The sequence below is a fragment of the Eurosta solidaginis genome, chromosome 2 (assembly GCF_040869045.1).
Source record: "Eurosta solidaginis isolate ZX-2024a chromosome 2, ASM4086904v1, whole genome shotgun sequence".
Taxonomy (NCBI): domain Eukaryota; kingdom Metazoa; phylum Arthropoda; class Insecta; order Diptera; family Tephritidae; genus Eurosta; species Eurosta solidaginis.
In genome coordinates, this window is record NC_090320.1 from 43688070 (window position 1) to 43700755 (window position 12686).

General features: G+C 38.4%; 1 protein-coding gene across 7 annotated transcripts in view; it reads left to right on the forward strand.

The window, feature by feature from the left end:
• Positions 1 to 12686, forward strand: part of stai (stathmin) — a 547461-nt gene that overhangs the window by 521416 nt on the left and 13359 nt on the right. For 4 of the 7 annotated variants that reach the window (XM_067765148.1, XM_067765151.1, XM_067765149.1 and 1 more), the window contains 3 exons: positions 6837 to 7006; positions 7077 to 7262; positions 7334 to 7480. In XM_067765148.1, coding sequence (XP_067621249.1) covers positions 6837 to 7006; positions 7077 to 7262; positions 7334 to 7480 — 503 coding nt within the window. Of the gene's footprint in view, positions 1 to 1879; positions 1902 to 6836; positions 7007 to 7076; positions 7263 to 7333; positions 7481 to 12686 lie in introns of those variants that run through there. The other 3 variants (XM_067765152.1, XR_010949437.1, XR_010949438.1) reach the window with 3 other exon arrangements.

A 12686-nucleotide genomic window follows, 5' to 3' on the forward strand; every position in this document is an offset into this window, starting at 1 on the left:
ATTTACATTCATAACAAATTAAAGCCTCATCAACATCTAGAACAAGGTATTGATTATGTCTGCCTACCTAAGTTCGAGAAGTGTTGTTGCTCAAAATTTATTGCACTACTAGTAGAACATATTAGCTTTTTGGAAACAAATAAAACTAATTAACTACACGCTTTGTACATATCATAAAAATATAAAGCTCATTTAATGAGAAATTTCTAAGAAAAAGTTATTTTTCGAAGTTTTGTTGTTCTTATTAATTAGGTGTTTAGAATTTTGTCACACACTTTCAACCGAAAACTTGAGCTAAAATGGGTCGAGTGTTGCATAACTCAAACTGGAATTGCGCAGTATTTTTATTGTGTCTAATTCCTAAAATCTGAGGGAAAAGTTATTGCTTATTTTTTGTTCACACGACGTTTTTTGTTTTATGTCGTTGTTGTTGTTATAGCGATAAAGACACCCCCGAAGGTTTTGGAAAGTGTTATCGATATTTATGGTTATTTGCCGGGCATAGATACGCTACGTTCTGGTAACAAGTACCATTAAGGTATAAGCCCGACCATCTCGAGAACGCCACCCACCCCGTACTGCCATAAGAAACTGGGGGTAGCCAGAGCCTCGACTGCTAACCAAGATCTTGCCTTAAGTATTAATGAGACGTTAATTTGTTATGGATATAAACGTCTGTTCATCTTTCACATATTCGTAAAACTAGCCAATACCCGCGGGCCAGTCCGCACGAAGAAAATACAACATAAAACTATTCCGAGCCTCATCATATATGGTCATATATAATATTGTGACGAATATTGTTGTAGCTGGTGATTTTGTAGCTGATAACTAACTAGTAAATTCTAGAATAGAAAAGCCTAGAAGTATGCAACGAGGAAACCAGACAGTATAAAAGGCAGCAACAGTAGAGGCACAACAATCAGTTTGATTTAAGGAAGCTATTAGTTGCGATATATAAGAGTTATTTCCAAGTAGTCTAATAAAGACCATTTTTGCATTATAATGGCCATTTTGCATTATTCAATATTGGAGTTATTTATTCAACAGTTTAGTGATTCGAACATTAATAGAAGGTTGCAAATAAGAGGAATTTCCGTAAATTCGTTACAATATATATATGTACATATTACGTACTTATATATTTGAGGTACCCACAATTGTTGCCTCAAATATTGTAATATCCGCTCAGTCCGATGCTCATGTTCTCTTTTATGTAGGTTGAAATGCGTGCGAATGTCGCGTCCGTTACCAAGGACTTGCCCATATGTATTTGCAAATTTGAATTGTGTTATTAAGTTGACACGTATACACTGAATGTATTTTTAATGAAAAGTACAATGGGTACACTTAATGAGTTTTATCTGTTTTGAGACGTGCAAATAAAAAATTAGATTTCAGGAATTTGAAATAACAAAAATACGTCTAAATTTAAGTTAAAGCTACTCATGGTAAATCTCGTTATACTCAGCATGCTTTGCACACAGAGTGTATTAACATTGGTAACATAGCGGGTATAAATGAATCGAGATAATATAGACTTCCATATTATCAAAATGCCGAGGACGAATGTCCATATGTCGGTGCCACGAAAGCTTGATTAAATATTGAGAATAAAGTATTGAAATTTGGTATATGAGTTCCTTGGCGCTCATCTCCCATCGCTATTAAAAATGAGAGAAATCGGATGGTAACCACGCCCACTTTTTACATATATAACACCGTTAAACCTATCATAACAAAATTCAACAGAGAGGTTGCCTTTGCTACAAAGAATGCTTCGAAGAAAAATTAATGAAATCGGTGAAGGACCACGTTTTTATATAAAAGATTTTTAAAAGGGTCGTGGACGAATAAGATACGCTATATCTTTGCAAAACAGAGCTTTATATCAATGGTTGGTAAGCACTGTTCTCCAGTCCTTTATTGAATTGCAGACATATATGTACATGGTTTCAAAAAGTTATGCGTAAGATCATGAGTACTACAGAATTTTGTAGCGCTTGCCAAAAGCAGAAGAGTAGTAAGTTTTTAAGAAAATGTGGCAAGTACTTATATTAAATCAAAAATAGTACCACACCAATTTTGTTATAAATCATATCATACTCCCGCACACAATGATTTTTTTTTATTCAAGAGCAACAAGCTGCAAATGCAGTAAATAAAAGTGCATAGTAAAAACTTGAAATAAATTATAAACGCCTCCGCTCCTGCTAAAACCATTTTAATATTGCATACATTTTAAGTGTTGCAATCCATTATAATAAACAACAGATAGTTTAGTACTAAACTACATTTCTACCCACCTTCATTATCGCTCAACCAAAAAAGTCTATGCATTTCTATACATACAACTTTTGCAACTATTGGGTGTCAAAAAATAAAAATAAAATAACAAATTGTAGCACAAAATATTTTCACATATACTGAACATTAAGGATATTTAACACAAAAAACGCCACAAAACAAAAACAACGATGCAAGAAATATAAAAAGTAATTTGTGATATGGCGAGAAAACTTTGTCCAACGCATTTATTTGCAGTAATTGTTCCGGTTGCGATGAAGTAAAAAAAAACTTTTTTTTATACATTAAAATTGTAGGCAAGAAAAAGGATACCAGTTTTGCTTTGACGTGTTTTTTTTTTAATGTTTTTCTTTGATTTTATCTTTTTAAGGATAACAATATTTATCATGGAACTTTGACTTAAAGTGAGCATAAGTTTCCGTGAAGTGCAGCATATTTTTTTTTTCGACAGTGAAAATAGTAGCGCTGCGCATTTTGAATATGGGCACTTCTACAAAAGTGTCAAATCAGACCAAAAAAGTAAAACTTGGTTTACATATTAAAATCAGGGATAGCCACGTAATAGCGATAACTACTCTTTAAAACCCACTCAACATACTTTGGCTTTTTCCGACTTCAAACCACAAACATATCGATTTCAGTAGAATAACGTGTAAAATTATCATCAGCACCATTGATTTCAACGAGTCATTTGTTCTCATGTGAACCAAAATTGCTATCATGTAAGAGCGTTATACCGTTTTCACACAGAAACTTAATCGAGCCACAATTCTATTTAATGAAATAATTGAGTTTCCCTCTTCATACAGGGCCTTTTGCTTAATTAAGCGAACATCTGTCAGCAGCCCCAAAACATACATATTTCGTTTTTACAAAAAATTGTTAAAGTGGAAATCAGTCGTTTCCTTATTAACTATAAGTACAATCAAAATAAAATGCACGCGCAACTACTCATAAATGTTGCAACTAACCAAATATGTGCCTATTTTCGAAAAAGCCATATTGTCTTTTGCAGCAAATGCAGCGAAAATAAAATTTTGAATTTTTTGGTGTTTTTCTATTTTTCGTATATTATTGAAAATAATTTATTTTTGATGGTCATTTGTTACATGACAATAAAATTGGAAGCACCAAGCAAAACCGGCTGGATTTTTCATTCTATTAGGCATTCTATAAATCAATAATGAGATAATAAGAATTTGTATTTTCTCTGGAAGATTGAGTTCAATTAGAGCTTTAATGTAGAAAACTTTACTAATTATTTTATTAAGCCTCGGTGTGAAATTGGCATTAACTTCAGTAAGTGGCAGTAAATCTGAATGCCTTTATGAATTTTTTGGTATTATATAGTGATGACTGTGGACGAAAAGTGTCACGGCGTCATACACAATCTGGGCCTTAACCCCGTAGGGATTTTAACCGTTTTGCACAAGTTACGCCAGCTATCCCTCTTTCACGATAACTGACGCCAAATTTTGAGCACCAAGGGAGGTCATGTTTTCCTCCACCTGCCTCTTCGAACTCAGTTGACGTCTGCCCCTTTTCGTGCCACCCAACTGTGTTGACGACTGAAATACTTTCTTGGTCGGAGCGTCCTCGTCCATTCGCATAATATTGACGTAGCAAGTGAAGCCTTGGGGTTTTTATTCGCTACACTCTCTTCATATCCCCGTAAAGCTCATACAGCTCATCATTATACCTTTTTCACGTATAGCACCATAAGTCTTCCGGAGAACTTCTCTCTCAAATACTCCCCTCATCTTCTCCCGTCTATGATATCGAGCCATAGATCAGGACAGATATGATGAGCGACTTATAGCGTGTGATTTTTTTCATCGAGAGAGGCTTTTGCTTTTAAATTGCTTACTCAGTCCAAAATAGCACTAGTTGACAAAGTCCGTTTGACTTCTAAGCTCACATACATTTTTCTGTTAATGCTGATTCCCAACTAGACGATACCGTTGACAGTCTCTAATTTATATCTGTGAACAATGGCGTGGCTGCCACGACGCCGATTCCTTCTTAGCTGACAGCAAGTACTTTGTCCTGTCCTCATTTACTGCTCTTTTTTGACTCTTTATCTAATTCAAAAAAGGCAGAATTGGTGGTGCGTTTATAAAGGCCAATAATATCAATATCATCAGCACACGACTTTTATTGTACGCTTTTATAATAGATTGTACCATCAAGGTTAAGTTCTGCTGGTAGAATTATCTGCCTTGTCTGAAGCCTCGTTTGCTTTCGTATGCTCGGAGAGAAACCTCCCAATACTTACGCAGCTGGTGGTGTTGCCCAAAGTTATTTGGCAGAGCCTTATTAACTTTGCAGGGAATTTAAGTTAAGACACAGCAGCATACAAGCAATTCGCGCAGTCAAATGCTGCCTTGATGTCAACAAAAAGAAGGTGAGTGTCGATTTTCTTATCGTGAGCCTTTTCCAGGATCTAGCACATCGTGAAGATCTGATCGATAGTGGATTTACCAGCTGTTGTTGTTGTAGCAATGTTTTGCCCCACCTAATAGCTGCGACCGATCACAAATTGTATCAATATCCTCTAACGGGAGTCCAAGGAAACTTGCTGTTTCGACAGGGGTGGACCATAATGAAAGGGGTGTTAAAGGCGTTGGTTCCACATTACAATTAAAGAGATGGTTGGTGTCATGTGGGGACACATTGCAAGCGGGGCATACATTTTGTATGTCGGGGTTGATTCTGGATATGTAAGAGTTTAACCTGTTACAGTGGCCAGAACGAAGTTGAGCCAGAGTGACTCGCGTTTCCCTGGGGAGTATGTGTTCCTCTTCCGCAAGTTTGGGTACTGTTCCCCGAGTACTGGATTCACCGGGCAATTCCCGGCATAAAAGTCCAACGCCTGTTTGTGGAGTTCACCAAGGGCCTGCTTGTGTTTTTTTGCTTCATACGGCTGAGTTCTCAGGTGCCGTATTTCTTCAAAATGCTTACGGAGATGACTCCTTAAGTCCCTAGGCGGTGCTGGCTCATCAATCAGATGTCTGTTGGGATGCCCAGGTTTCTGGGTATTCAACAGGAACTGTTTGGTTAGCATCTCAATTCTCTCCATGATGGGGAGTATTCTCGCCTCATTATGTAGATGGTGTTCTGGGGACATAAGAAGACAGCCCGTGGCGGTTCTGAGCGCAGTATTTTGGCAGGCCTGTAGCTTCTTCCAGTGGGTAGTTTTTAGGCTTGGCGACCATATAGGGGACGCGTAGCACGCAAACGGCTGACCAATTGCTTTGTATGTGGTAATGAGCGTTTCTTTGTCTTTTCCCCAAGTACTGCCAGCAAGGGATTTGAGGATTTTATTACTACTCTGGATTTTCGGAACAATTGCGGCTGCGTGCTCACCAAAATGTAGATCCTGATCAAACGTCACACCAAAGATTTTGGGGTGTAGGACAGTCGATAGCGTAGTGCCATCGACGTGGATGTTCAAAATGGTCGACACCAGGTTGTAAATAGGGTCGCGGATGATTTAGTCGTGATAATGCCAGGTTTCGCGAGGCGAAAAAACTGGAGAGATCAGGGAGGTAGCCGTTTATTTTGTTGCAAAGCTCATCGATCTTTGGGCCCGGGCCTGTGGCCATTATTGTGCAGTCATCGGCGTAAGAAACGATAGTAACTCCTTCTGGTGGCGAAGGTAGTTTTGATATGTAAAAATTTAACAAAAGTGGGGATAGGACACCACCCTGAGGCACCCCTTGTTTAATTCTTCTTGGCTTTGATATTTTTTTTCTGAATTGCACCGATGCCTGCCGACCACCCAGATAATTTGCGGTCCACCTTTTAAGACATAGGGGAAGGGTAGACCCTTCCAAGTCTTGTAGTAACGTGCCATGGTTGACCGTATCAAAAGCTTTTGATAGGTCTAGCGCTACGAGTACTGTTCTATGTTGGGGCTTCTGATTTAAACCACAATTTATTTGCGTGCCAATGGCATTCAGGTCTGAAGCCGCACTGATAAGGTTCAATCAGTTCGTTGACTATGGTCTTGAGTCTTTTCTGCCTCACGTTTTTTTATTCTAAATAGGCGTGTCTCTTCCTTCTTCGACTCACGATAACGCTCCAATATACCGCGCTCGTACGCAGCGTGGCTCTATAGGCAGCGTCCTTTTTTTCCGAAGCAGCGCGAAATTTCCCATCGTACCAGTTGTGTTTTCTATCTCCCTGGAAACCTATGCTATCAGCAGCGGCTCAAAAGCGCTCTGTATCAGAATTTTATTCAATGACAATGCAACTGGCATAGTATAAGATAGGATGATATTTCACTGAGGCGCCGAAATGATGCCATATTACAAAAAATTTTGTCTTTTCAAACTCTAAAAAATTGTATGTCTACTTTTAAGCGCATTATTACTAATAAATCTATTATTGATATATTCTTCAAATTCATAAAAATGAAGATCAGCTAAGAAAATAATTTTTTTTACTTAAGAAACTATTCTCCTTTGATTCTCTAATATTCGAAAAGAAGAACTAACCAATTTTCCTTTCCTTTTGTTTCTTTATAGCCACTGAAATCCGCTGCCAAGAGAAATCGCGCGGCGGTCTCAGCTATGAAGTGATCCTAGCCGAACCAGCACCCAATGTGGTGGTGCCCAAACGTCCAGTGACACCTGGTAAAAATGTATCAGCTGAGGAAATCGAGCAAAAGCTAAAAGCGGCCGAAGAGCGACGTATTGTAAGTGCAAATTAAAAAGTTTATGCAAATACTAAAAATAAAATCAAACTTCTCTCTCTTCCACACACAGTCTTTGGAGGCAAAGAAAATGGCTGATTTATCTCAGAAACTGTCAAAAATCGAAGAAGCCACACGCAAAAAGGATGAAATCACCAATGAGTTCATTAATCAGACTAAAGAAAAATTAGAGAGCAAAATTGAGCAGCATGTTGAGAAGCGTGAAGCCATTATAAGCGACATGAAAGAAAAGTTGAAGGTTTGTGTGCGAAAATATTGTTTTGTGTAGTTACAATTTTGCAGTTATTGACTTTTATATTCACTTTGTAGATTCATGCACAAGAAATCGAAAAAACACGCGAACAATTGGAACAACAGAAATCAATTGAAAAAGAAGCCATTGAAGAGAAATTGAAGACAGCTCAGACATTGCGAGATGAGAATATTAAAAAGATGTTGGAACGTCTAAAGGAGCATGTAAGTAAACGCATGAAGTTTTCGAAATTTATTTTTAATTTTCAATTTACAATTATTCACTCCATTTTCAACTAACATTCACAATCCATTGTCACTACCCATACCACACACCCTCCGCACTGTGGGTTGTATTAAAGGGACTTGTATCAAAATCAAATATCTAGGCAATATCACCAGGATAATATTATTATTATTATTGTGCCTCGATGCATTGCGACCTTTATTTATATTAATTGTGCTTCACTTTTTATCCTATTACTGTACTTATATGAAGGTATTTAATGTATTTAAGTAGCTGTTGTTGTTGTTGCAGCGATAAGGTTACCCGAAGGCTTTGGGGAGTGTTATCGATGTGATGGTCCTTTGCCGGATATAGATCCGGTACGCTCCGTTAACACAGCTCCATTAAGGTGCTAGCCCGACCATCTCGGGAACGATTTGTATGGCCACATTAAATCTTCAGGCCATCCCTCCCGTCCCACCCCAAGTTCCATGAGGAGCCAGAGCCTAGTCTGTTAGTGATACCGGATTCGTCGCTCGAAGGTGAGGTTGACAATTGGGTTTGGAGAAGCTATATATTGCGCTGGCAACCTGAAAAGGTTACGCTACACAACGTCTTGAATCTGGTATTTTAGTCGCCTCTTACGATAGGCATACCTACCGCGGGTATATTCTAACCCCTTAACACCCTGGGGGTATTTAAGTAGCTCTTCAGGCTTTGTAGAATCTCTGCCTTGCCAGAGCGACGCGTTCGCAGAGTATGCGAACCGGTGTTTCATCCTTTTGCTCACAAAAGCAACAGATTTGTGTATCGGGTATATTGAACTTACTTAAGTGATATCATAGACTACAGTGTCCTGCATAGTACCCAGAGAGAGTTCGTAGGTCCTCTCCGCATATATTAATGAGTTTGGATGATACACTCGTTACTGGGCGTATAAACAAGTTGCTCTGTCTGTGCCCAGGTGTTGTCTTAACTACATTGTTTCTTAGTTACTCATGGTTTCCCTAAAGTGTGCCTTTGTGATTTGGCATAAGGACTCTGGGCCATATATATTGCTATAGCACCCTTTAGGTAGTCTGCCTGTGTAGTGCCTTTATATACCTGATCGCCGTGAACCCGTCCTAAAAAATCCTGATTTTGGTTCATCAGATCATTTAGGACTCCAATGCATTCATCCACTAGGTTAGAAGTAATTGTGTAGGACTTCAAGGCACGCAAGGCTGTCTGAAAAATAGTGAGGTGCATCCCATTTGTATCGATTTCCTGTTGTTGTGCCTATAGATGCCAGCTCCGTTTTTCGCGTCATAACATTGTGATCCATACTAAATCGAGACCTCGTGAGTCAGGGTCAGTGTATGGAATTCCTGTTTCCCAAAGATTTCTGTCCACAATGACCACCTCAAAATTCCGAAGAACTCTGAGAGGGGTAATTGCATCGCGTAGTTTCAATACGCTGTGTGTGTTTCCGATCTTTAGCTTAGAAATATTTTGAAGTCTTAGTGCAGCAAGTGATGCCCTCTATTAGAATATGGAAGGGAGGAATTCCCGCTAAGGTACTAAGTGAATTAGTAGGGGACGTTCTCAGCGCACCTGTTATGCTAATATAAACTAGTCGAAGCCGTTTGCTTAACTTTGCTATTGCTGTTGTCTGCGTGCTCCTCCGCCACCAAACTTAGGAAGAAGCGTAGGAGACTATTGGATTCGCAGCAGTATTAACTGTCCAATATACTATTTTGGGAGACAGCCGCCATGTTGTATTGCCAGTGCTTCGCCCCATTCAATACGTGCAACCCTTCACAAATTGTCATCAAAGTCCTCTGACATAAGTTCGAGGAAACTGGCAGTTTCAACAAGGGTGCACCATGGGGAAGATAGTGTTAGAATGTCGGCGTTGATTCCGGACCAATAACATAAGGTTTAAACTTGTTACACTATCCAAGCCGAAATTGGGCCAGGGGACTCGTGTCTCCCTTGATAGTGTGCTTTCTTCTTATGCAAGGGTAAGTTAGTGTATATTGATAACGGGGTTCACCGAGCGTGTCATGGCAAAGGCGTTGGCCGACTTTGTTTTGCCATAGCCTCAAGTGCTAGCAAAGAAGGTTGAACTATGTATTTAAATTTTCTGAAACATTTTTCACTACAAAATTTTTCGAATGCAGCAACTCAAAATCTTTAGAAAATAAATGTCCTAGTCAAAAAATGATGATTTATAGGCCAAACTTATGAAGGCTCAAAACTGCATAACGTTTTTTTTAATTTTTTTTATGTTCCGCAATTTAAAAATTATTGTTCTTTGGATTTGTTTTTAAAAAACGTTTTTCAAAATTTAGCATTTCATGAATTATTAATTTTTATCAATTTTTTCCCTCTGTTGCCGAGATATTAATGAATTTGCATCAAGTTTTTTAAAAGCTCCACATTTTGTGCCTTAACGAAGTCATTATAGTACCTACGTACAAAAATTTTGAAAACCCGAAGTATTACGAAACATAAAACTTATTCACCCAACACAAAAGTTTGTTGTAGTTTAAAAGTTAAATATGTATATACCTCAAAGTTTAGAACTGTTTATTAAAAAAAAACTAAATTTTTTTTAGCAGTTCTTAGATTTTGTGAGTTATTATTTGAATTTTATAATTTTTTTAATAACAAAATGACACTTCACCTTGCACATTTAATACAATGAACCAGAATGTTGATCCGATTTCATATTACTATTATAACGTAAAAAGTCTTTGGACTAAATAAGAAAACATAATATTTTAGGCAAACTTCGATCTTATTTGTTTCGAAGTTATCCAACGCTTCTCTAACAAATGTTTTTCCACGGAGCTCTTCTTGAGATTTTTCAATAGATAGGCAGCAGTTTGAACCATTATGTACAAAACAAGTGTGATATCTTATCTGTCAACTTCCTGACAGGATGTTCAATATGGCGACGCACACGGTTGGCTATCTTTAGCAGGTGATAGGAAGAGATACAGGATGAGATGACAATAGTCACTTTAAAAATCAGGTGATCCATTCTATTTGTAGTTTTGACGTCTATACAGAAGATATTACACTTGTTTTATCCACAATGGTTCAAACTGCTGCCTATCTATTCAAAAATCTCAAAAAGAGCTCCATGGAAAAAGATTTGTTAGAGAAGCGTTGGACTGATTGTATCACTTCAAAGCTTCGAGCTCAATACACACAATTTGTCCATTGTTACGAACGACGAAAACAAATTTCTCATACTGAAGCATTCCTGTACAATATGATGCACACGTTCTTTTGATATCTTTGCGATGTCAGCAATCTCACTAAATTTCATTTTAGACCACGTTCACACATACCTTAATCTTCAAAAAATCATCAGTAGGTCATCTATGCGCTTACAAATGTTCCATCGCAGGGAACTAGATTTTGTTCGTTAAATGTTCACGTTTCTCTTTCATTTTGTGCTTCCTGTTAGAGATTACACTCTAGAGAGGGAACTTTCTATGTAAATAAATCCGCATCTCTAAAATTTTTTCATAATTACCGATTTCCGTCTTCCAAACACAGCTAGCATCTTCCAAGCAGAGCTGCAAGGAATAGAGAGGGCCGGCATCTTCCTGCTGCAGAACCGTATAGACGGTGAGGTAGTCATATACAGTCAAGCGGCGCTAAAAGCGCTACAATCACCGTACACATCCGTACAAGCCTTCGATAACTGTAAGAGGGTGCTACGTGAAGCAGCTAATCAGGCAGCTATCACACTCACCTAGGTACCCGGCCACAGGAACATTGACGGGAACGAAAAAGCGGATGAAATAGCAAAGGCAGGAGCATCATTAGACATCACGGAAGCAGTCGCGGTGCATCGACCACTCACAGCAATTAAAAGAGACATTCTCACCTATCTTAGTAAAATAGCAATCCGTGATTGGTACTCTATGGACACCTGTAGAATCACCAAACTAATCTGGCCAGAGTACAACCAGAAAAGAACCGATGATCTACTAAATAGGTCTAGGAACGAAATATACAGAATCACGGCCACTATTACAGGGCACTGGGCGTTTCTACCCGCACGCGAGTAGAATGGGTATCCCCTACAATGAGAGGTATAGGAGCTTTAGACAGGAGGGTGCCGAGGAATCGGTTACTCACTTCCTCTGCGAGTGCCCAGCCCTCGCAAATTTTCGGTCCCGCAGAGTACATCAGCCGAAGTATAATTGGTACCAGGAGAAAGTGCATCAAAATGGCGCCTAGAGCGCTACTTGGGCCCGGCTCCATAGCCGGGCAGCACAGCAACCAACCAACTAACCAACCGATTATCGAGGGGAAATTTTTATATGGGAAATCTAGTTATATAATTAACGATCAGGAGTTAAGTACGAAAATCAAGATAATCTCGTTATTCGTGAAGTTACGATCATTTCAAACAGATTTCCGGAATGTTTGTATATTTTCTGGAGTGACTGCCTTATTTGGATGACCACAGCGTGGTGCATCATCATCATATCAATAACGAATGCTTGATTTTGGCGGAATAGAACATTCAACCCATTAGCTTGAATGGTATTCAAAAAGCAATGAATTTTTTTTTTTTTTTTTTTTTTTTTTTTATCATAATACCCAAAATTTCTTTGAATCCATACGAGAGTTCAGAATTCTGTGTATTTGATGTTCAAAACGTTGCTATAGCAAATGTAAGCTACGGATCGTGAACAACTGCTTTCATTCAAATTTTTTTCCATATTTTGTTTTGTATTAACAGCTGTTGATTTGCTATTCGATATTGAAAAAAAAATAAACTATATTGAAAAATAGTGGATAATGACTCATATATTGGCTAATGACTCATATCTTTATGGCAGCTTGACCCATAGACAGAAAAAATACACGAAAAATCCTGTTGTTCTAGCATGGCCCTATTATCATGCTTCTACAGTGGATATTTCTCAAGGCATGTTGAGAAAAAGTGTACCTCCAAAGTTTGCAGTGAGTGATAGGTGTTTAATTTGTTACGTTTGTGGGACGCCACATCCATATCAATGCTAAAAAGGGACAGAATATGTGTAGGCGGGGCTTGCCCCAAGGTGACCCCTCGTAAACGGGCAAAAGAACTCTCAAAACTAGTGGTAACCTGCAGAGCTACAGGGCATGTGGACTTGTAGCCAATTTATCACAATTCAATTTCATAAAAATTGATTTTAAGGATGATAAACTCTT